Source organism: Sarcophilus harrisii, chromosome 5 (assembly GCF_902635505.1).
Source record: "Sarcophilus harrisii chromosome 5, mSarHar1.11, whole genome shotgun sequence".
Lineage (NCBI taxonomy): Eukaryota > Metazoa > Chordata > Mammalia > Dasyuromorphia > Dasyuridae > Sarcophilus > Sarcophilus harrisii.
Genome location: NC_045430.1, coordinates 180,334,528 through 180,360,728, shown reverse-complemented (window position 1 = coordinate 180,360,728; position 26,201 = coordinate 180,334,528). Strand labels below are relative to the sequence as shown.

The 26,201-nt window shown below is 41.3% G+C and overlaps 1 protein-coding gene across 1 annotated transcript in view; it reads left to right on the top strand.

Annotated features, from left to right (window-relative positions):
• The window catches only part of PLXNA4 (plexin A4), a 636,841-nt gene extending 625,368 nt beyond the window's left edge, over nucleotides 1-11,473 (top strand). The window contains exons 31-32 of the mRNA XM_003771610.3: nucleotides 2,087-2,237; nucleotides 6,762-11,473. Of these exons, the coding sequence (XP_003771658.1) occupies nucleotides 2,087-2,237; nucleotides 6,762-6,857 (247 nt within the window). The 3' untranslated portion in view covers nucleotides 6,858-11,473. The remainder of the gene's footprint in view (nucleotides 1-2,086; nucleotides 2,238-6,761) is intronic.
• Nucleotides 11,474-26,201: the final 14,728 nt, after the last annotated feature.

The following is a 26,201-nucleotide window of genomic DNA, read 5'->3' as shown; positions in this document are numbered from 1 at the left end:
GGCACTGATAGGAAAGAGAAGGGAAAAGCACAGTCTCCTACTGCATGGCTCCAAGGTCAGGGCTGGGGGGAAAGAGACAGATCTAGCACCTGATTCAAGAGCAAGGAAGTATGTCCAGACCTCCAGAGATCATTATCCATTCACGGAACTCCCAGGACCCTACATACACAATCTCAAGCATCCCCCTAGTTTCTAGGTCAATATTCTCATCTTTTAAGGGTACTAAGCGTTTGATTGAGATGTAAGCAAAGGTAAGGTGGTGATCCCAGATGTCCTATGTACCAGATCATCTCCATCTCATAAATACAGGGACTTGTTTAGAACAGAAAAGCCCAGAAAAGAAATTGGTTTTCTTTCTTTAATTTGAGGGAGAAAGAGTCTTTCCGGGTCATTTATTGTGTAAGATCCCTCTTCTCTGGGAGGTTCAGAATAACCTGAGAATTCTTAGTTGAACTGGAATTTAACACTCAATGTGAACTCTCCTCTTCCATCTCACTGTTAAGGGGAAAGGCAATCTAGAATTATATTGATGTTATTAGGGATGGGAGGGAGAGTTAATTCCAAGTCCATACTCAAAGCCTCCTCAATCTGCTAATATTTGTTAGAGCTAGAATTCTGATGGCATAGCCTCAGGGAAGTTGGAATAATTATTATCATGTATTAATAATAATATTATCAATAATTAATATCAATATACTCCTGATAATGAAACGATGAAGAGAACTAACTGAAGATTACAAGCCCAGCCCTTCTCCTCATCCCTGAAGCCACTAAAAGATAGTGATCAGATGCTCTATATTCATAACCTATAAATCATGCCTTTATGGTTACCTCCAGCTGTGTGTGATCCCTGGGTTGGAAGCAGGGATTCCTACTTCTGTTCATAATTCCCCAAGGAGCTCCTTCCATTTTTCTGCCATGTTCATCATTAACTTTGATCTCCTTGAGCTGGGCAAGCCAGAGGTCCTTGGAGTTGGAGAGGAGGGGGACAGGTGGAAGAGTGGGGACTGGATGTCTTTGGGGCACTGGAGCCTTATAGCTCCTCATTAGGAAACTGGGCAGCTTTTCTCTGGCAGAGGTGGGGGGAGTTGGGTTTTGGTGCACAAAATGTCAAATTGCAGAAATTAAAAATGTAAATGCTGGCATCCAATTAACCAGTTGACAGCAGTGCACAGCTGCAAGTGACAGTGACTGATTGCCTTTTGCCAGCCTCCTACCCCCGTCCCCACCCTTTCCCCTTCCATCCCTTGGAAAGGAAGAGGACATCAGGAAAAAGTGGCTATATTAAAGAGAGATTGTGGTTCCTGGGTGGAAGCAACCAATGGGAGAGAGCTCTATAGCTGCTGACCCTGGGCTGAAAAACTTGGAGTCAAATCCTAGCTCCACCACTTGCCATCTACGTGACCATGGGCAAGTGACATTCATTCCTCTGGGTCTCAGTTTCCTCCTACGTAAACTCATCTCCAAAATCCCTTCCAACTCTAATGAAAGTCTTTGACTTGTGTGTAGCACACAGCTAACATCTAGAAAAGATCATCTGTAGGCTCCGTATCCTGTATATACCACGGGACACTGAGACTATTTTGGTTGCAGAGCTGATGGGAGGGAAAAGAAATGAAGAGAGGAAGAGGTGTTCTGAACGTCCTCCCTGGCTCCCCAGTTCTACCTTATTTCCTACTTGATCTAGCTGCCTAACAAAAGAAAAAAGACTCTTGTCTTAGGCAAAATATAAGGGCTGGCAATACAAATATAAGCAGAAAAATAAAAATAAATAAATAATCCTGGCTGAGGAGCTGAGAAGGAGGGGAAGGGTTGGTAGAGAAAGTCCTGTGGAACTGAGTCAGAAGTTCAGTCTGGAAAAGAATGGCGGCCAGTGAATAGAGACCTGGGCCTCCATGGTACACCAAAGATTCTGGGATGACCCAGTCAGAGACAGGTGGAAGAACCTGAGGGTGTGTCCATGGTGAGCAGCTGTCGAGGAGCAGTACCGGCCCCAAGAGGTTTCCATCACGTGTCCATGGCCCCCCCACTGTCTTTCTCCATTTTTGACTTTGCCTTTTCTCCTTCTCACATCCCATTCTGGCAGATATTACTCAGACATCGGGAAGATGCCAGCCATCAGTGACCAGGACATGAACGCCTACTTAGCTGAGCAATCCCGCATGCACATGAATGAATTCAACACAATGAGTGCCCTCTCCGAGATCTTCTCCTATGTGGGCAAATACAGTGAGGAGGTAAGTCTGGACCTCAGAGAGGGGACAGCGGGCTGGTAAATGGCCTCTCAGGCTTCTCCCAACCAGAATATTCTCCCAACAGATTCTTGTCACTGCTTCTACCACTCCAAGAAATCTGGGGGTTTCTGCCCCAAATATCCTGGCCCCAAGATTCAGGTTTTCTCAAGCACTACTCCCTAAAGAATCCCCTTCAATGCCTTCCAAAGCCCATTGTAATCAGTCCCACTGCTTAAGTGCTTCTATCACCCCCAAAATATGGGGGTTTCTGCCCCAAATATCATGGTCCCAACATTCAGGCTTTCCCAAGCACTACTCCCTAAAGAATCCCCCTCAATGCCTTCCAAAGCCCATTGTAATCAGTCCCATTGCTTAAGTGCTTCTATCACCCCCAAAATATGGGGGTTTCTGCCCCAAATATCATGGTCTCTAAATTCAGGCTTTCTCAAGCACTACCCCTAAAGAATCCCCCTCAATGTCTTTCAAATCACACGTGTAATCAGTCCTGCTGCTGAAGTGCTTCTATCACCCCCCAAATTTGGGGGTTTCTGCCCCAAATATCATGGTCCCAAAATTCAGGATTTCTCAAGTGCTACCCCCTAAAGAATGCCCCTCAGTGCTTTCCAAAGCATAGCACACATGTAATCTGTCTTTGCTCCCATATATGGCAATCTCAGGATACAAACCATACCCAGAACAGTAATCCTGTCTCATTACTCATTTTTGGCTCAACCCCAGTTAACAAATAAATCAGGTTTTTATGATCATATCCACTTGTCCTTCCTAATTCTCCTTGACTTCTAACGGCAGTCCTGGGAAACCATATCCTCATAGTTTTTCTGAGCACTAAATGAAGTCAGACTCCTTCTTTCTAATCTCCAAAATATCTCTTCCCCTCCCACCTCCCAACTCTTATTCCACGTTAATTCTAGTCTCTTTTAAGTTCCAAGGACGCCAACAAGGCAGCTCCCTTGAATTCTGCCCACAAGTTTCACTGACCGAATCTCCCCTTTTTCCTGGCCCTCAGCCCAGAAGGATTCTGTGTACTATCTCCTAAACTCAGTTTTTCTGGAATCTCAAATTTTTTCATAATTCTGGCTCCCAGGGGCACCAGCCCATCTAAACATCATGGACTTCACATTCGTCTTTCTTGGTCAGATAGTCTTATAAATCAACAGATGCACAAGCCTTGACATAGCTAAATCCCTATCATATTTCAATTAATATAGCTCCAGTGAGGCTAGGATGATTCTTAATTTATCTATAATCAGAAGGCAAAGACTTCGGTAGAATTAGGTAGAGCATTGAATCTTGTCTTTTACTTCCAACCTTTCCACTGTCCACAGAAGGGACTCAGGTGAGTGGCCATGTGAAGGAGATGCTGAGACTTTTCCCTGCCCCCCCAATCCTAACCTAGCTCTTCTTCATCAAGCCCATCTCAATTAATGATAAGAGCTTTATTTTTTTTACTTTAAAATTTTTTTGTTTTTATTTATTATTTTATTTTATCTTTCTACATTTGTTTTTAAATTTTTTGACTTCTAGGTTCTCTTTCTGATCCCTACACACAATTAAGAAACAACTTGTGAAATTATGCAAAACATTTCCATACAAGTTGTGAAAGAAAACATAAATCTGCCACCCTAATGAAAATTAAAACCCAATGATAATAGCTTTAGAAATAGTTATATTTATGTAAATTATATGAAAGCTTATATAGTACTTTACAGTTTGCAAGGTACAGCTTTTCATCTGCTATCTCACTAGATCCTCCCAACAACCATGTGAAACAAGTGCTCTTATTATCCCCATTTTACAGATGGGCTGAAAAAGGATGACTAGCCCAGGACTACATGGCTAACGTGTCCAAAACAGGATTTGAATTCAGGTTTTCTTGACTTCAAGTCCAATGCCCTATGCCCTAACCTGGGTCCCATTATCTTCTCAGTGTCTGAGTGAATGAGTGGGACACGAGGAGAAAGATATAGAAAGTGAAAGTATATTTCTTCCTATTTAAAAAAAAATTCATTTTTAGTCTCTTCCCAGGGGAAGAGCCCTGGATCAGCTGGAGTCAGCCAGGAGGTTTTCCATTAAATTTCCATTTGTTTCAAAACCTGCCCTTTCTTAGACACTTCAGATGGCCAAGCATTTGTAAGCACCTATGTGCTAGACACTGTTCTAGGCACTGAAGATTGTTATTATTTGTTCTTTGTTCTTGAAGAGGACCATGACTTTGGGGAGGGGACGCCATGACATGCAAGTGAATAAGATTTAAATGAGGGAGGTTGTGCAAAGTCACCTGCCTCACTTCCCCCTCCTGAGCCATCTAGGTTCCCTGGCCAGATATAGATCAATCACGTGGCTCTGGATGCAGCGGGAAACTGGCATTTTAAAACTAAAGTCTTCAACAGGTCTCAATTTGACCAAGGCAGCACTCACTCAGTAATTAAGTCTAAGTAGCAATTGAAGCAAAGAATCTCCTTTTTCATCTAGTCCAGAAAAAATATAGATGAATAAATAAATGAATCTGGAAAGGGAAGATCCTCTTGGTTTCTGGCCAAAGCAGAAATGATTGCTATTTACATCCAACCTGACTCAATCTGAACCCAAACAATGACCAAATGGGGCTTGGTCCAGGACCTATTGGTGACCAATTAGAATCAGATTAGTTTTACAAAACAAGAGACACTAGACCAAAATATCTTACGCTTGTTCCCCTTTCCAGCTCTTGATTATTTTTCTGTCTTCCAACTAACTGACTTATTTTCAATTTCCCTTCATTGGGCCCCCCAGTATAGAGAAAAGTACTGGAATTCCAACCAGAAGATCTCAGATTGAGTCTCAGCTCTACTACGTACTAACAGTATGAACTTGGGCAAGTTATTTATTTTTTGCACCTGTGAAATGGGTATAGTATTGTCACTGCAGATGTGATTGTGAGGAAACCACAGAAAACAGTCCAACATGACATACACATACATTTTTCTTCTCCCACTTCCCTTCCCAGTTCTCAAGGATTCCCATTTGTGAAGAGTCTTTTCTATTCTTGAAATTTCTAGACATGATGACCAGGATTTGTTGTGGGATAGATGCTGTCTTCTCTAGCTTTCAAGTTCCATCCTGGACCCCATGGCCAGTCAAGTAAAGACTCAAAAAATATTCATTTTCAGTGAGACTGTGGGCAAGTTAATCCCTCTCTGGGGCTCAGTTTGTGAACAAGCCCGAAGCTCCCTCTCATTCTGACATTGTAGGAACGTTGATCCTGAGGGACAGTGATGGAGATGTCTGGGTCACTGTTTCTCGGTCCAGCGTCCTCACGGATCAAGCTTAGGTTTGACAAAAAACAGAGAGTCCTGGCGGAAACCGTCCAGCAGGATGATGACGTCAGCCCTCGCTGTCCTTCACAGCCTTTCTGGCTTCCCCTTCCCACCCCTAGGAACAACCTCTCCCGCCTCAGTTCTTTGGGGAAGCCTCAGGCTCTTTCCAGCCTCCCCTGCTCTCAGGCAGAGAACTGATCAGCTGAGCCACCTGTGGCACAGAAAACTGGCCCCGCTCCCCCACCCAGAGCAGTCCCTTTGCAGCAGCACTGTCAGAGCTCAGACTGTGACTCTCAGGCCGACAAGTTAGGGAGGCATTTATTGAGGAGGCTCGGGGACTGCTCTAGTATCCCCCAGACCACCTGAGATCGCCCACAGCGGGCCTCTGAACTTGGACTAGCTCAGGGAGTTAGAACTGGAAGGGACGTCAGAGATCCACCGAGACTGGACGTCTCATTTGTAACCCCTGTATTCAGGCATCTTGTGAGCATCTGAGGTAGGATCTGAACTCGGGCTCTCCCGACCCCAGCCCGGTGCCTTGCCTGCTACGGCACGGAGCTCCATGGGGACTGTGCAAGTATCCTTCCCATATTACACAGATGAGGTGCCCGAGAGTCATTTGGCCTATAAGGGCTCCTCTCTATCAGTCATTTGGCCTGTGAGGGCTCCTCCCCATAGCTTCTATCAGCAGAGGAACAAAGCAGAAGGCGGGCATCCCAGGAAATGGCTGAACTTCCTTCAGAAATGGTCCCAGGGAAGTGGGCTGGTCCGTTGCCAAAGCTACCGATGCCACCCTTCACCAGTGTATTTGTACCATTTTAGTATAATGTTTCCTACTGTTTGTTCCTGTCTCCTGCAGACACTCGAACCGCTCCCCACTCTCTCTGTGGCCCAGTGTGAGCTTCCGCCTTTGCATCCCGTGTTCCCACACGTGTACACACATACCTGCATGGTATTCTGACATCTCCATGTACCAGAATGTGTCCCCCCCCCTTTTGCAAACTCACCCCCCACCGGCCCTGCAGGAGTTTGCTCACAGCCTTACACGCCGCATGGGCGTGTACACACGGACACACACTCAGGGACATGTAGCTCCCGTGCCTCGGCCTGCGCTCACCTGCACCCTGGCCGGGAGCCTGTGCACTGCACCCTGCCCACACCCCGAGGTGCGTGCCTTCGGTAATCTGTGCCCTTGGTCCCTTCTCTGCAGATCCTCGGACCCCTGGACCACGACGACCAGTGTGGGAAGCAGAAACTAGCCTACAAACTAGAACAAGTCATAACCCTCATGAGCATAGACAGCTGAGAACTGTCCTTCCGAGACTCCCTTGGAGGGGGGACATACCAAGCCGTGCCTCAGACTAAATCATCATCTTTACCAAGTGCAAGTTCCGACTGGCTACAAGCATCACCTGAGCAGCGCTCTCCCTCTCTCTCGCTCTTGCTCTCGCTCTCACGCTCTCGCTCTCTCTCCTTTTCTTCTCTCTCTCTCTCTCTCTCTCTCTCTCTCTTTCCTTTTTTTTTTGCTCTGCCACATTCTTGGTGGGACCAAGCCACCCAGTCCCCAGCCATCCTGGCAAGACAGAAAAAACATGGAGTAGGAGCAGACAGAAGGACACAAGAGCTGAGATCTCTTTTCCAGCTGCAGCCCACCCTCAATGATGAATGGATGATGATATCTCCAGATGGACAGGGGTCATCTCTGTGCTGCTTTTGTTTCCCCATAGTTCCTTCTTTGGATGGACCCATGGCCTAGGGAATGGACAGAGGAACTCAGTATTATGTTGGCTGGGAAGACAAGGACACAGTTTTCTCCTTTTGCCTGACATCCAACTCGAGCTCTAGCCAATGGTCCCTTCACTCAGCGGCCTTGAGAAGGAAAGCCTCGCCTTCCTGGGTAAAGTCAAGGTTTCAAGGAAGAGACGCCCAGAGAACTCACCCCTTCTTCTGCTTCTTTATTGCTGGAATTCCTCAGGCTGCCCTCCCTCTAATCCCTATAGAGACCAAGCCCCTCTCTTGGTTCTTTCTCTCTGGAGAAAGTCATTCGGAAAGAAAATGTTACAATGGAAAGACACCTGGGTTCAAATCCTTTCTTCACTATTTACTACCTGTGGGACCTTCAGTTTCCTCATCTGAAAAATGAAGGAGATGTACTAGATGGTCTATAATAGTCCCTTATAGGTTTAAGTCAATGGTTCCATGAAAAACTGTGATCTGACTCCAATAGCACAAAAAATGCAGTGTATTGGAGAAGAGAAGTGGTGGGATGGGATGGCAGGGGGATTGTCCTGTCTTAGAACAAGATTTCTTATTTTTCATCTACCTTCCCATTTAATTGAATCGCAACCATCTCCCCAGGTCTAATCCATTGATTCATCTCTTCCCAGGGCCTCACACTGAACGACAGAAAGCAATTGCTGCTCCAGTAACTGTCTTTCTATTCCCCATCATAATCACTCATCAGGGGTCCCTCTGAAACACAGATTGTGTCTGGGAGATGCTTTTCCCCAGTTCTAAGAAAGGAAGTCTCCACAGCCTTCTTTACTTTCTCAGCAGCTCCCCACTACTGGGGCTGATACTCAGCTCACACACTTTCCCCTTCATGGTTCCATCAGCATCCAAGCTGTCTCACCTGTAACTCTCTCCCTCATTACCCTTCTGGACATCACCTATGATTGGTGCTCCTGAGCAGCCTTAAAATGGCCAAAGCAAAGTCCTGGCTGGCCTTAACAAGGATGAATAGTGGACCTTAGCCTAAGGACAAAACTGAAGGAAGAATCACTCTAACTCTGTCATCTGTCCAAATCCTTGCTTGATTAAATCCAAAGTTTAATCCTGAGCGGGCAACAAACACACAGATAGACAGGCGGGCAGGCAGATAGACAGATTGGGGCTTCACAATGCATGATGGAGCATTAAGGTTAGAATCAAGAGAGACCTTAGAAGCCACCCAGTCCAATTCTCCACCCAACACGAGTTGTCCCTTCAAGCAGCTCGAGCCCCATGTGATGGCCCACTGAGGAGACAAAGAAGCAGAAGAGAAGCACCTTCTAGGGGATGTGCTGGTAGGGGAGGTCAGCTCTACTTCCCTATTACACTCCTTACCATCAAATACCTTTGTTACTTATTTTTAATACAGTCTAGTAGGGAGAGGATGAAAGTTATAGCTTTTCCCAGCCCTTTGGGGGAGATTGGAGGGAAGGATGGGGCTATCTTAGAAAGTGTCTATATATGAACATGCATGTGTATGCATGTGTGGCTGGGACAGAGCTTCAAGTCTGGAGCTCTTGTATGTGTATCTGAGACTTCTGTGAGGGATCACCTCATAATCAACTCATCCTGCAACTTAAGGACATTTATTTCAACATTTGCTAAATGATTCACGTACTCATAGTTAGAAGGAAGAGGAGAGGAGAGGAAATGGTGATGGGGAAAGCTTCACCCACCTAAAAGAAGCCTGTTTAGTTGCCTGACAAGTTTCAGATTTTGATGGTTTGGGGGCTGGGGTGGGGAGGGTGAGGAAGCAAGAAATAATGGACATCCTGGGAACAGCAGAGAATTTGACAGGAAAAGAAAGGACATATTAGGTACGTGGCAAACAGAAGTAGGAGAATGTGAAAAGATTCATTTTAAGAGAGAGAAAAAAAGAAAAACCAAATGCTTTGGTGAATGAATTGCTAGGTGGAGAGACTTAGAAATTACTTTTTAGCTGGTTACTTCTCTTTCCTCTCAACAACTTATAGGACCAGGCAGGCTGAACAAAGTAAGCAGGGGGCTGGTCAAGGAAGAACCTGGCCACTGAAATTCTTTTGCACATATGATGGGGTTGGGGAGGAAATGAGGGAGACACAGATCTATTTAACACAAGTTTGCCGAATGGAAACTGTCTGCGTGGGTGCAAATATGTATGTGTGAATAGGCTTTGATTTTTTTTTTTGCACAACTAGAATGAAAAAAAAGCAGCAAAGAATACTGTTGTCATGGTTCTGTTGAAACTTTTATTTTTTAAAGAAATGTTATTATTGTTGATATTGATATTTTGCTGGTACAGGATTTTTTCTCCCTATTTTTGTTGTTGAAAAAAATTTACAATTGCCTGAGAGAAATATATGGTCTTTAAAAAAGAAAAGGGAGAAAAAAAGATCACCATATCACAGCCTCCTTATTTCTCTTGGGAGATGGTATTTTAATTTGTAAAGAAGGAATTTTTAGAATTATTGTAGTTGTTATTTGTTTCTTTCTGGTCCTCTGAACATCCAGTTTTTCCCTTTGTCCAGACAGCCTTGAGACCTGGAATCATGGGAATCTCCATGGCCAGAGTCCGTCTTATGTTTTTTGTCACTTTTTCTTTCTATTTGTTTCATTTGGATTCTCGGTGCTCATGTGATATAGTAGAAAACTAAGGTAAAAGGCTGAGAGTGAGAGATAAAAAGGACCCATTCCATCTTTTCAGCTGAGAAGCTCGGTCTTCCTCACATTCCTTATAAGCATCCAAAGGGTCAATGGAAATTTGCAGCATTTAGGGCTACGCCACTGGGGAAAGAGAAAAATTAGACTGAAGGGGCAATCCTCTCCCCTTGAATTATGAGGGGTTCTTTATTGGAGGCTAGGAAAACCTCTGTTTCAGAGTTGACTCTCATGGTCATAGCTATACCATAAGGTAGAAACTTCAACCCTAAAATCTCTGATCAGAGAATAGGGGGGAAGAGTTGATCTCTTCTCCTTCCCTTCTTCAATGTTATCCTAATCAATCAACAAGCATTTAATAAGCACTTACTGTGGGCCAGTAGGACACAGTAGATTTAGTTCCTGTTCTCAAAGAGCTCATAGAACAGAGGAACTGTGATTCTTTCCTCCCCCTGTCCCTACTTTATGCTTTTCCTCCCTATGACTTTTGAGCTCTGGTCGTTCAGAGGGTGACCTCGTCCCTCTGAGGGGTGATTGCCTGCTCTCCCACCTCTTCCCTTTTGGGGGAATTGAACATAAAGGTAAAGATGAATCCTTAAGGAAGGAAGGGAGCCACTGTTAGCTATTTCTGTCCAGGGACTGAAAGGTTACCAGAGCTGATGTCCACAGAGATTCAATCTGCACCCGACCTCCATGTGGGGGTCGTTCAAATACCTGACATGCTTTTGTGTTAGTCTCTATGGCCTTCCCAAAGGAAAAAAGGTTTCTTTGCTTCCCTTTCCCTCAAAAGTGATTTCGTGTATACCTTCCTAGAGTCACATGGGAAAGGGGGAATGTACCTGTGCCCAGACTGGGATTAAAATTAATCCCCAAACACCCACCCAGACTATACTGAAAGCCCACTCTCTGTACCCTATAGCCAAGGGGGTAGTTGGGAGCCACTGTCCCAGCCCCCAAAAGAGACAGCTTAGAACAAGGAAATGAGGAGAAATACAGGGGCCTGAATTGATTCAATGCCAAAGAAAATAATTTAGGAAGAATCTCCTACAGGCGGGAGTGGGGAGCAGTTTCAGTCAGTCTGTTCCCAGGCAGGGGAAGGAGATGCTGGCTGGAATCCCCCCTTACTCCTCACTCCTTCCCTGTCCCTTAGGTCGGCCACCCCCTCTGCCTGCAGCTCTGGATGCCAAACTTCCTCTAAGTGAGCCAGAGGAAGCCATGTCCTGCTGTGCCTGAGACCAGCTGCATGCGTGGCTCAGTGCCTGGCAGCTTCTTCTCTGCCCCCTTCATGGCCATGCATGTCTCCAAGGTCCCTCTCCTTCTTCAGCCCCATGCACGAGAGGCAGCTTCTGCTTGGATGTTTGTGGAATCTCTAGGATGCATGCTCTTGTCTCTGCTTTTCCCCACAGAACTAGTCTCTTACCTTCCTTCCCTCCATCAGATCTGCCCATCTGCCTCCCTCTCCCCTTCCTTCCTCTCTTCTCCTTCCCTCTCCCCCCCTCTTTGTCTCTCTGTCTCTCTCTGTATGTCTCTGTATGTCTCTCTCTGCCTCTCTCTCTCTCTCTCTCTCTCTCTCTCTCTCTCTCTCTCTCTCTCTCTCCTAATAAGCCTGGAAGCCAGTCCAGGCAGGCCTGTGGTCCCAGGAGTTACAGCCACAATAATTTCTCCTTGTTCTGCTCAGCTTCACAAAGTAGGTCCACAGTTGGGCTAAGCCCCTGTGAGATGCTCATGCACAAGAACAAAAATGTCCTCTACATTTGACCTCAAAAAAGCAATTTTTGATCTCCTCATTGTGGGCATTCTCTTAACCAACACAGGCCATAGGGAAACTCATTTGTGTCTGTCCTGAGTCATCCTCTCTTGCTCTCAGTCCAGTTCCTTTCCAGAGGACAATAGCCTGCTCCCACTACCCTCATCCTCTCATTTTCTGCATCAGATGGAAGATGACTGATAACCTTGGGTCTGATTCAGAACAAAATAGTTTAGTTTTTTTTCTTTCTTATCCATGATCTAAGTCTGAGGAAGAAGAGGAAGGGAAGCTTACATGGAAGGTCATGATAATTAGGTGGATTAGAGAGCTGAGGACCGTCTCAGGGGTTGTGGTGGAAGCCTTTGCTGGGAAACATTTTTAAATGAACCAAAATAATAAAAATGGTCAGGAAAATCCCTAGAGAATGAATGGATCCCATTGTCTTGGTACTTACAATGTGTCTTTGGATCCAAGAGATTATGGCTTTTCAACACACCCTTTTCCATCTTTCTCTCACCCTAGGACAAGAGATAGGTCTAGGACATCTAGAAGGCTAATAGTTGAGACAGGAAAGGTCAGGGACAGGTGGTAGATGAAACCAACAAGCCCCCAACATCCAGCTATTGTTGGAAAAAATGTTTGTCACATTTTAGAAGGGCTGGCCTTGGATTCTGGTAAGACCATAGCCACCAAGGAAGTCATTGTCTTCCAGGGCAAGTTTATGAAAACCAGACTCTCAGAGCTGGAGATGCTACAACAGATCTTTTGGCCAATCCATCCCTGACAAGTAGTCATCCAGCTTCCACTTCCTCCAGTAATGGGGAGCTCACTACCTCCTCCTGAGTCACCCAGTTCAGTTCTCTTTGAGGGGAGCTTTATTTGTTGGGAAGATCTTCCCTAAGCAAGCTAAAACCAGCCTCTTTAACTTCCATCCATCACTCTTAGTTTGCTCTCTGGGTCCTGGTTTTGAGTTCTGACTCTGCTCTCATGTCATCCTCAACAGCTTGAATCACCTCTGGCCCTGTCGGTTTTACCATGTGCAAAATGGAGGGATTAGATTTCATCATTTCTAAGTCACAGATCTCTTAATTTCATCCCATTTCCAGATGAGTATTTTTTAAATGCTTGAAAAAATGTTCTTGGGTCTTGCTGCCCCAGATTTTCTTTTCTCCAGGCAGGTGAATGACCAATCGAAACATTTTAAAAATCACATTAGAAAATAAAAACAATTGTTTAGTGAGCCTAGAATTGTGACTGAGTAATACAGGAAACAGAAGACCATCATTGAATAACTCTCATTTGATCATCCCCTTAGGACTTGTGTCTCATTTCTAGGACCAGCCCTTGCTTATAGTAGCCTTGCTTCTGTAGACCAGATAACTTTGGATTTCTTATGGTAAAATCTTTATTAAAATTTTAAGACACCCTGAAGCTTTGAAGGTAGCAGGTGCGACTCCTTAGAAACTGAGTCCCACAGTAAGTAGTTGACCCTAAATTGATACACATAGAAAATCAGTTATCTGGCTTCAGCCTAACCTAACACACCTCTGCCATATACATCTATTTCTTTTTCCAGAATAAGGGCATCTTGGTCAATATTGGTTGATGTGGTTTCTCAAAATTATTATTGTTATTACTATTATTATTATTATCTTGAGGGTGTCTTTCCCCCAGGAGGGCAAAGCAAAGAATAAAATTATTGAACAATGCAAAGGAAACTTTAAAAAAAACAGACTACCTGACCAAAAATAACAAAGGGAACACAGAAAGCTGCTCACATTGACAGACCAGTCAGCAGTTCAATACGCACACAAACATAGATATAATATATATTTTTTATTTTCTCCCTCTGGTTACTGTTGTTAGTCTGTTGGCTTGTTAAACCTTCCGTTCTTTAGCAAGAAAAGCTAGTTTACCTCAGAGAATCCGTTTCCATTTGGAAACCAATTACTTCAAGTTTTGTAAGCATTGCCCTCCATCCCCCATTACTAGTAGAGGTTGGGGGAAGGAAGGGAAGAATGTGGGATTTGTGCTTCAAGAACTTGGGACCAGAGAGTCTAGACTAATCGTTGGTTACTCTGGTGGTTGGACATGCTGGGTACACTACAGGATGGGAATAAAATGTTGGACTCCAGCCCTCCCTTTCTCTATCAGGGTTTAAGCTGGACCAGCCCTTCTTTTGATACTCGGTAGCTATAGCAACCAACAGGACTCCCAGGCCTTGTCATTAAGTAAAGATCATCAGCAAATGAGCTGGGGTATGGGAGAACTGGAACAAAATTCCATCCTGATAGATTCTCCCACAGCTCAAATCCCAAGCCTGGAAAAGGAAGAAATAAGTACATGGCATGGATAAGGAACAGGCAAATGGGTGGTTTAAGGAACAAGCTGAGCCACATGCTTGCTGTGGGACTCTCAGAGACTCGGTAGGGAGGTGGGTCATGTCTGCCCCATCATCTCCCAGCCCCAATTTGTTTCAATAAAGCTTCCACCTTAAACACTGACCCTTTGTAAAAACACATCCTTAGACAACAGTGTTAACATGAGCCTCAAAGACATGTGAATGAAATCTGTTAGAAAGGAGGTTTGGGTTTCGTTTTTGTTTTTTAAGAGAAAAAAAAAACTATCCTAGTGAGATAAAATGATTAAAAATAAATTTAAAAAAAAGTAAACTTATGCTATTTAAATTGGAGCCCAGTTGTTACTTGGTAAAGGTAAGCTTCTGTACCTTTGTTATAATTAATTGTATACCTGTGTATGTAAATATAAGGCATTCCTATTTTGCAGTCCAGAACAAAAAAAAAACCTATTTGTAATATAGAATAAAGTTTATTAAAAAAATAATTAAAATTGTTATTGAAAATATTCCTTTGTGCTCCTGAATCAGGATTGTAATGGTTAAAAAAGGAGTCGGAGTAGGAGTGGAATGGAAGGAAAGAGGACTGATGCTATCCATGTGGCATATTTTCCAAATTAAAAAAAAAATGCATAGTAGGACCATTTTCAAGGTCAAGTACCTTTTCCAAAGTCATGTTCATAAAAACTCTTTTTTTGTGATAATTTACATTTATATCATATCTCACAACAATCCAATGAAGCTAACATTGCATGTATTATTATCTTTACTTTACACATGAAAAAGCTGAGACTCAGGAAAAGTTAGATGATCTACCTAAATCACAAAGCTAGCTCATATCACAGATACTCTTAACCAGTTGAGTCCTCCAATTCTAAAATCAGCGCCTGTTCTATTTACCAGTCAGTTCATCACTAAAAGAAAGGGAATCACTTAGCATTGAATTTAGTGAACATTTACGAGTACATTTTTATGATATTGTATTTATTACATTGAACATCAATTCAAAGAAGCTTCCTTTATCAACCCATTGTTCTCTGAGATACAAAAGCCTCGGTGTTTAGCTACTCTTGTGGAAAGAATTCCAGTAAATCCAAGAAATGTCCTCATCCTATTAATCAAGAACAACATTGCGAGCCAGGAATTCCTATGTGCCAGGAATTGTGCTAAGCTCTCTGGAGTTTCAAAGGCCAGAACAGTCTCAGTACCTCTAGGAGTTCACATTCTTTGTGGTAGATAACACACAAACTAGTATGCACACAGAAGATATATCGAGAGGGCAAATTACTCCAGAATTATTGAGCCAAGACTGGAGGGAAACCAGAGAAGCTAAGACAGAGGTGAGGAGAGAGAGCATTCCAGGGATGGAGGGCAGCCGGCAAAAACGAGCAAATGCAGGGGAAGGTGGTGAGCAAACGTAGCAAGAATCCCTGGATCATCAAGAACACAGAGATGTGAGGTGAGAGAAAACTTGAAAGGGAGTAAGGGGATAAGTTGTAAAGGGCTTTCAAAGCCAAACAGAGGATGTGATTTGGGGGTAATAGGAAATCACTGAAACTTGCAGAAGAGTGCTTTAGAAAAAATCCCTTTTTAATCAGTTCAGTAGAGATAAAAGGGGGAAGAGATGAGGAAGGGAAGGAAATCAATTGGCTGTTGCAATAGTCCAGGCAGGATATGGTAAGGGCTTGGCCCAAGGTGGTGGCAGTGCCAGGAGAAACAAGGGAAACATGGGGAAGAGATGTGGTGAAAGTAGAAATGAAAGGATTTGGGAATTTACTAAATATGGAAGGGGTGATTGAAAGTAAGGAGTTACTCTGAAGATGACACTGAGGGTGGTAGCCTGTTTATTAAACAAAAATGTGTTTAAAGGCAAGTTAAAGATTTATTAGCAATATTGAAGGAAAATGCTGAAATTGAAAATTAAATAAAATAAATAATAAATTTATCATTAATAATAATTTTATTATATAATTTATAATAAATTATTAAATAAAATTATTAATTTTAATTAAATAATAATAAAATAAAAATAAATGCTTTGGCATTTATATTTAACATATATAATGAGATATAAGTATATATACATATTATATATATATATGTTTCGCATATATAATGAGGACAGAACTCATTGGAAAATACCCTGATGTTGGCAAAGATTGAAGACAAAAGGAAAAGGCAACAACAGAGGATAAGATGGATAGATCATGTCATGGAAGCAACGAACATCTGCTTGGATCAACTTTGGGAGCTAATAAAAGATAGAATGACCTGGCATCCTATGATCCATGGAGTCACAAAAAGTCATATGTGAATGAATGACTAAACAACATGCATTTTATCAAGGGTTCCAGAATAAAATAAAGAGGAAAATAATAGCAAAATACGAAAGCAAGCTCATGATGAAAATAGTCTTGTCTGATAACTCATTGTGTGTATTAACATGCATTTTAGTTCTGGAGAATTGGTCAATAGCTAATAACTTAAACTAGAGGCTTCATAAACTCAGATAAGTATTAGGCTTTCTCTTTATGCTCAAAACTCCAATGTTTTGTTTCTACAATACTTCTTTTAATGAAATCAAAATTCTCTGAGAGGAAATGGGACTTCTGTTCTAGTACCTATATGGTATAACTTAGAAAGGCAGACCCAGACACACATAATTGCCTTTTAGCTAAATGATACTCCAAATTTCATCATTAGGAAATTTGCCCCTTTAAGACTTGTCATGGAAAATTGCAAATATTCCTTAAAGTTGAAACATTAAGTTTTATCAATCAAGTTTTGTATCTTACATCAGTATAAGTTTTATACCTCAATGTGAATGAAGAGCAGATCTTTTCTTAAGGGAAATGATAAAGGAGAGTTTGAATAGAAATAGGGGGAGATGAGGAAAGAAGGTGGTAAAGACTCAGAAAAGTCTTTCTTTCAGAAAAGAAAAGACAGGGAAGGTAGGGGGACAAAACAAACTTTGTCACAGCTTAATTTTACTTAGGTTCTCCTCTGAAGTGAAAATGATGCAATGAAAGTTGAATTGAGAGCCAAAACACTGGGAAATGTACATACATATACATACAAACATATATGTATATGAATACACAAAGATATGTATATCTACACATACATACTCATATAATTTTATATATAATATTCAATATATAATACATATGCTAAATAACTATGGTCAATTATATTCATGGCTCTAGGCCTTTATTTCCTTATTTGTAAAATGAGAATATTTGATTAGATGACACTCCAAATTTCTTCTAGTTCATCTTGCGATTTAAAATAGTGAGGAGATAAGAGAAGAAAATAGAATAAGGGGAAAAAGGAAAGAAGGACATTATAATTTACTGAGATTTTAGGAAAACATTTGATAAAATCATGCTATTTTTGCAATAAAGATAAAGAGTTATGAACTAGTCACAATTGTTTGGATGGCTGGATCCGGAGCAATCATTAGTATTTTTTAAAGCAATTTTCTAGTATGTATCCCATCAATATATTTGTCTGATCTGGGCCAGCTTTGGATAAAGCCAGAGATATCACGATTTTCATATTTTCAGAAGACAAAAGTGCAGGATAGATAATGGGTTGGACACCTGAGCTGGGATTCAAGAATGCATAAACGGGTTAAAACATTGGATGATGAAATAGAGAATAAATCTAAAGCATTCAAAGAATCAGCTGCCTAAGTATAAGACTGGTGAGCCATTGTTAGACTTTTCATCTGAAACAGTTCTGGAGGTCCAAGGAGATTGTGCCTTCATTAAGGCAGCCAAGAACATTAATTCAATCTTATTTAACATTAAGAGAGTCAGCGTATCCAGAACAAGAGAGGTGATTGTCCCACTATTCTCAACCCTGGACAGACCATATCTGAGTATTGTGTTTAGTTCTGAATGTCCTATTGTAGGAATGACATTGACAAATGAGAGAGATAGCGAGCATTATAGTGAATCTAGATGGTGCCATATGAGAATTGATTGAAGAAAAAAGGGATGTTTAGGCTGGACACGGAAAACCTTAGGGGAAAACACAATAGTTGTGCAGGTATTTGAAAGGCATGTAAGAAAAAGGTTAAACTTGCTCTGCTCAACATCAAAGTTCAGAATTAGTAACAATAGGTAGAAAATCAATTAACAGATGGATAAATTAAGATTTTATGGCAGAAAAATATTCCTAATAACTACAGGAAGGAGGAAAGGAATATATTTCCTATTTCTCCTCTATGTAGGTTCCTTTGTCTATCTTTGTTTAGATTGAAAACACCTTGAGGGCAGGAACTGTCTTTTGCTTCTTTTCCTATCACCAGTGCTTAGCTTAGAGTAGGCATGTGACAAAGATATATTGATTAATTAAGCAACTACTCTGTGCTAAGTGCTATAATAATAAGGAAAAGGAAAAAAATAATAAGAAAAAAGAAAAGGGCACATTTAGTACTTAATGTGTGCAAGGCATTGTGCTAAGTGCTATAATGATAGTATTATTACTAATACTAATAATTAACATAGCACTTGCTATGTGCCAGGTATGATGCTAAGTACTATAAGAATAAGAATAACTAACATATAACATTATTTCAGGCATTGTGCTAAATGCTATAATAATAACAATAATTAACATATAGTACTTGTGTGCTACAAATGGTATCAATGTTTTACAATAATTTATAATGTCATTATTATTTCATTTGATCTTCACAATAACCCTGGGAGGTTATTTTCCCCAATTTTAGAATTGAAGAAATTGAGATGAACACAAGTTAAATGATTATCCTAAATCATATACCTAGTAAGTGTCTAAGACTGAATCTGAACTCAGAGCTTCCTCACTCCAGGTCCAGTGCTCTATGCCATTGTACTAGCTGCCTACTGGACCAGTCACCAGATATGGCAAAGTATTGGGTTCCAAGGCTCAAATTATTACTGCTGTGACAGTTTTTGGAGAGTGCCTGCATCTTTGGACTGGTGCCTTTTAACTCTCTTTGTTCATTTGTTAGGGTCCTTCACCCAGAATTCTCACAGATTCTGCACACAAGTACCTCATGCTATAAAGAAGAGGTGAAGAAGGGAAAAGGAATAAAGGGAGTAGGAAAAGAGAAAGGAGGAGGAAAAGAGAGAGAAAAGTATGTATGGTGGGGGAAGATGAACTAGCAATAATTGCTTTAGAATCCTCTCTGCCAATAGTTCCCAACTCCACTAATTCCAGCCAGGACACTTTAAGGAAGAGTTTTTCACAGCACTGTTGAGGTCGCTGGCTGAAAGACTGTGTGTTGATTTCTAATTCATCCATATTTATCTGTTTGGTGAATTCACTAGCCTCTGCTGATTAAGGCCCTTTCACTGGTGCTGAGCTTTAGACAGCCGGTCCCAGGGAAGGAGAGATCCCCTAAGCCTCCTTCAGAAGCTTACAGCTCTTTTCCCAGAGAAGACCCCTGTTCAGAAGGCCAGTTTTTCTGAAACTCTAAGTATTTTTCCAGCAGTGGAGATAGTTTGCCTTAGCCCCCAAGTCTCAACCTGCATCCTGGCTTTCTGACAGCAGTCCCAGTCACCAGCTTGTGTCTAATTAAGGCCAGATGGCCTCTCTCAGGTACAGGAAGAATTCATTCTTCCCCCCAGCCATGGCTCCCCTTCCCTACCTCTGCCCCACACCAGCTGTGTGGGACCAGGACATGACATTACCCTGCTTCTCAGATAGCTACAAATCATCCCTTCTGTCTGAGCAGCATCTCACTCAGGTGATGGAGGACAGAAGAGAGGCAAACCGGCCCCCTTCACACTCTCCTCATGACCTCTCCCTTTCTGGTATATCTGTCTCTGTGTCTCCTTCTCTGTCTGTCCATCTCTCGGTCCCTGTCTTTTCCTGTCTCTGTCTCTCTCTGTTCTCCCTCCCACCTGCAATTAGGCAATTATTCCAAAACCATCTATTTTCCATTTAAATAAATGAGTAGTTATTCCTTCCATGTCCTGGAATATCCTCATCAACGGTGAACCCTTCATCTTTCATACTGTCATTCTCCACATATGTTGTTTGTGACTTTAACTTAGTCCAGGTGTAATTGAGACAAAATCTGAACATTCACAGAACCATCAGGTGTTCAACAGACATTGTGGAAAACATGAGAGAAGTACCTGCCCTTGAGAAGGCTACAATGAGCCTAATAGAGAGCAAGTGTGAATAAAAAGGACAATAAAGCACTTATAAAACCATAGCCCATTGATATCATACTCCTGGCAAAAGGATAGAGTGCAAGCAGCATGTGTAAGGACTGGAAGAACACGGGAAAGCATGGGGGGGGAGTAGGGATATTAGCCAAGGGGAGCAGGAGCCAAGCAAGGAGAAGGCCAAGGATTGGTAGGCAAACACCTGAATCAATCAGTCAGTCCTTCAGCCCTTCTGAACATTACTTAACCTTCAGTTGCACACAGCCAAAGAAGCAACCAATTAGTCAAAGGCTTTGAACCAGGTACAAAAAGTCCTTGATCAGTTTGGAAGAAAGGAAAACCAATGGGTGAAATGAGATAAAACTTCACAGGAAGTCCATTGGGATTGGCTAAAGAGACTCAGTCTCACTAACACCCCGTGGGTCAGTGGGTATTCCAGTGGCAAGCCAGACTAATAGTGAAGGTGATTCCAGCCAAAAAACCTTGCGAGGAAATCCCTTGGGGTGCAGGAGACAGATCCATCTCTTCTTTCCTGGCTTCTTGGCCAGAGGATGATCTTGTGAACTTTTTGAAAGGTTGGAAAAATTAGACTTCTCACCTGCATCCACCTGCATCAAAAATTAAGAACAAAAGAGACACTGAGAAAAAACAATTTCAGGATTCTCCAAGGAGCCTACACCACACCTAAGGGGAATGAATGTATGAAGACTGAATGATGGGAGAAAGGATTTCCAATTAATCAGAATTGTGATTTTATCCGTTTGCCACACGAGCTCTCTAAGTTTGAGTTCACTTTGCCTGGTATCTGCTTATACTGGTGGGAGGATATGTCCCAGAATTTGGGGGAATAGGGTAGTTTATGCCCTTGACTAAAAACTAATTAATTCCATCTGGTTAACTGATATCAGCTGCTAACCCTAAAGTACAGCATTGGTATAGCAAAATGAGCAGTAACTGCATAACAAAGAGACCCCCAATCCCTCCAGATTATCCTTAAACTTTTAGGAGGAGAAAAATTTAGAGGGGAATTTGTATTCTCAGAGACTGTGCTTCAAAAGGAAGTGTGGAATTCTATTTCTGAGAATTAGCAAAGGCAACCCTTTACCTACTTTGTCCTTCATAAATGCTTGTTGGCTGCCTGCCTTGATAAAGAGGTGATGGACTCAAGATGCAAAGTAATAATACATTTTCAAACACAGCTAACGTCAGAATTTGTTTTGCTTGGCTAGAATATTTCTTATTGTTGTTTAATTATTTCAGTCATGTCTGATTCTGTGACCCCATTTGGTATTTTCTTGGCAAAGATATTGGAGTGGTTTGCCATTTCCTTCTCCGACTCATTTTACAGATGAGGAAACTGAGGCATAAGTGACTTGCCCAGACGCTCACAATAAGGGTCTGAGATTGGATTTGAACTCAAGGAGATGTCTTCCTGACTTCAGACTCGCATTTTATCCACTATATTACTTAGCTGCTCTGTTTGTTTGTTTTAATGATTTTATTTTTCTTTCTGTTTTTTTTATTTTTCTTTTCTTTTTCCAGTTATGTGAGGGGGTAGATGAGGGAAAATAGGGAAAAAATTAGCCAAGAACAAGAAAGGATGGAGGGGAAGAAAGGAAAGGAAAGAAGAAAGAAAAGAAAAAAAAAAGTTAAGGCTTTTTTTTTTTTTTTGGCTGTACAAAAGGGAGCAGAAGAAAGGCCAAAAAGAAAGAGGAAAAATTTGAAAACTACAGGTTGAATTAAGTTGTACATTGTAGAGACCTGCAGTTCTTTATACAATCCCCTTAATATCCATTTTATTTAGTACTTGTTAAAATCAGATATTTTTAAAGGAAGAAAATAATAGATCCAAAAAATATTGCCGAGATAAACACCAGAGTTGGTGATACTCTGAATTTGGATAGTACAAGAAAACAGAAGAAAGGTTTTGAGCCTGATTATATGAGGGGTGGGTATCATTGATAAAGATAGAGAACATTTAGAAGGTTATAAACAACATTTGCAGAATTTCCTACAGGCCAATGGATCTAGTCAAACTCATTACCTAATAAGTGAATAAGTGTCTATATTAGTGCCTTTTTTGAATACTGAAGAGAGAGACAGTATGGTAGTCACAGAACCTAAATTTGTCATGCATGTGCTGATAAATGTTTAACAACCAGCTCTTCAATTTAAAAAAAGTATACCATTTAATCTCCAGGATGAACATTTTCTCTATCATTTTGCAATATCTAGACAATTTACAAAATAAGCCAAGCCCCGATTTGTCATGTTTAATGATTTCCAGGATGTAAATGATATACTGAAATTTTAATCATCAGCTCCAAGAGTCAGCCCAAGCTGACTCCAGCATAAATCTCACCTCTAAAGTTTTATTTAATGGAATCGAGCAGGTCAGCCCTGAGGGGAATTCTCTGGTAAAGAACCCATTGGTGATTAGAATCCCTATTGTTAGATGTCTACCTTTAGTGACCTTTATGGACACTCCAGTGGTAAAGGGAGTCACATTTGCAGAGACTGAGGAAAATAGAATAGTGTTAGATCCACCTTTGAGGTCCAACTTTGTGTTCTGTTTTCCTCCATATCTCCCATGCATCACTTTAGAAACTTATAGACACTGCATCCCCAGGCCATAATCTTCCTAGATGGAGGGATATAAAAATCACATTTCTTTTCTGGAAAATGGAGCTGAATTTGGGGCCTTGGACTTGGGATGTGTTGGGCCCTGATTAGACACTCTTCCTTCTGTAAATGAACCAGATGGGGACATTTTTTGAGTCAATGAAGTAAGGTCAATGGGAGAAATAGCTATTTCTTTATCCAGAATGCTGAAATGCTAGTGCTGGAAGGTACTTCCAAGGTCAGCCAGTCCATTTCTTACCTCAAATCTGAGTCCCCTCCACAGTATCTCTGATAAGTACTCTGCAGCCTTTGCTTGAAGACCCAGATCAAGTGAGATAATGTTAAAGTATTATGTAAATGTGTATCTTTGTTATTTTAAGAATGAGTAACACTATCAAAAATTACATTTTCAGCTCTAAGTTGTCAGAAAGCTCCTTGAGGAACATAAATTCATAACTTATTGTTGTTTGGTTATTTCAGACATGTCCAATACTTTGTGACCCCATTTGGGGTTTTCTTGGCAAAGATACTGGAGTAGTTGGCCAATTCCTTCTCCAACCCATTTTATGTATGAGAAAACTGAGTCAAACAGGATTAAGTGACTTGCTCAAGGTCTTACAGCTAGTAAGTATCTGAAGTTAGATTTAAACTCAGGGAGATGTACCAGTCCTGAAGACAGAAAGACCTGAGTTCAAATCTGATCTCAGATACTTAACACTTCCTAGCTCTGTGACTCTGGGCAAGTCACTTAACCCCAATTGCCTCAGCAAAAATAATTATAATAATTCAGGGAGATGGGGCTTCCTGACTCCAGGAAGGACAAGGACTCCAATCTAGCTGCCCTAGATCCATAGCTAGAAGAGATCTAAAAAGACCTTTATTTTTTTATGTACATTCACAAATTACAAATCTATTTGATCAAATAATTATTAGATAGAAGAGTTGAGATTTGAACCCAGGTCCCCTGACTCTCAATCCAGTGATCTTTCCTCTATAAATGCTAAATCTTCAATTTAATTCAAGACTTAATATATTTATGAAATGCCTTCGGACACCTACTTGCTGTGTGATGCTGGGCAAGTCACTTAACCTCTGTCTCAATTTCTACAATTATAAAATGGGGATGATAACATTACCTATGTCCCAAAGTTGGTGTAAGGATCAAATGAAATACTAGATGTAATGTATTTAGCATAGTGCCTGACAAAGTAGGTGCTTAATAAATGCTTATTTCCTTCCTTAGTCACTGGGACATACAAAGTTGGAAAACAGTCTCTAAAATAATCAATGGATTTAGACTCAAGGGGTCTGGGATTAGATTCAGGCTCAGCAATTTACTCCCTAAGTGATGATAGGCAACTGACTTCACCTCTCCAGGCTTCAATGCCATTATCTGCAAAATGAAGGGTGTAGGACTCAATCAGAGATTTTTAACCTTTTTATATCATGGACTTTCAACAGCCAGGAAAGCCCACAGATCCCTTCCCAGAATAACCTTTTAAAATTCATCAAATATATAGGATTATAAAGGAAACCAATTGTAGTGAAAATAAAGATGATTTTTTTTCATCCAAGTTTGCAAACTCCTTGAAATATATTCATGGACCTTAGAGGGCTCTGTGGGCCCCAGATTAAAACCTTTGATGTCTCTGGCCCAGGAACTCTGAGCAGTAGCCCAGCCAGTCCTGGGACTCAAGTTTTTGCTCCCTTCTCGCTCAGGTCACAAACAGCCTTCTCCTTCTCTTTTCTTCTGAAAGAATTCTGTAGGGAAAAAAAGACCAGTCTCAGGCAACTGCCCAGCATCCTGGGAGGGCCTCTCTTTAGGGCCTTGAGTAAAGATTCAGATAAACTAGGCAGGAAGGAATAAGGAAGAGAATCCAGTGAGTTATGAGGCCATAATTCCTTCAAGGGCTTCTGGTGAGGTAGTAAACTCCCAGCTGAAGCTCCCCCTACCCATCTCCTTCGTCCCCTTTACCCCCAGACTGATTTATAAGCCTATAATTCTAAGGCAGGTCTGCTTTTTATTCCACATAATCCAAATATTTTCATAAAGAAACATCATTCTTTTTCTTTGGTGCCCGTGCTCAGAACTGGAAGAAGAACAGCTCCGTCTAAGTGGCAAATGTCCCTGGCTGCAGCCCAGGACTGTTGGGTTCCATTTTCCACCACCAACTTGCCTTATAATGACAGTTCCTACATTTCTTTACTCTTTTCCTTTGTAAAATTTAGAACAACAACAAAAAAAGGGAGTGCTGGGTTTGGATTTCAGAAACCCATCAAGACCCAGCCTTGCCATTGACTGGTTGTAGTTCTAGGGTAGTAATCCAGCTACCTTCCTTAAACTTTGCCTTCTTCATCTACATAGTGGTCATAACAATATCTTATTTAGAGCCTTGAGGGGTGAATGATGGACATCATCTAGACAAACTCTATCAGTGTATATACAAAGGATAAAATTAAAACCAAGAAGCAAAATGACTAATCCAAGGCCACACAGCCACCAAATGGTAGAATGGAAATTTACTAAAGTTTTCTGACTCTAGATTCAGTACCTTCCTCGTTATTATTATCATATCATATCATATTCCAGAAAAATATATAAGAAAATAAATTGTTTTATTCTTGTCAGAGAAATAGATTATTTTCTGAAGAAACTTCCTGGGAATGGTTGTAAGATACAGAATAAGGTCCAACATAGACATGTTAATAAATAAAACTTATTTAAGCATGTACTATGTACAAGGCACTGTGTGTGACATGTCAGTGACTCAAATGCAAATCACAAACTTGTTCTCAAAAAGCTTATATTATAGCTCAGAGAGATAATATGTATAGGGGAGTGGCAACCAGTAAATACCAGTATACCCTTCCTGTAATAAATTTTTCATTTATTTTTCTTTTAATTTATAGAATAAAATGAAAATTTCTACAATATACTATAGTTTTTAAAAGATGTTAGCACAAGAATCTTTTCAGAAATGATGGCAATATCAATTTGATTATTGTTGAACACGGGGAAAGATATGATTGTAAGTGCCATAGGAAGAAGATGGTCAAGGTTCAAGGATGACTGGCTAGATGTAGCAAATTCTTGCCAATCTAAACAGCTCAGCTTCAGAATGGACGTTTGAGCAGCAGTAGCAATATTTTAGCCTTGTCTTACAGGCAAATCACTCAACCTACATTCTTCAGGTTTCTACTATATAAAGAGACCTCTACAAATACTGTAAGTATTGTTGTTGTATCATTTCAATCACCTTTATCTTTGTGATCCCATTTGGGATTTTCATGGTAAGAGAATGATTTGCCATTTCCTTCTCCAACTCATTTGACAAATGAGGAAACTGAGGC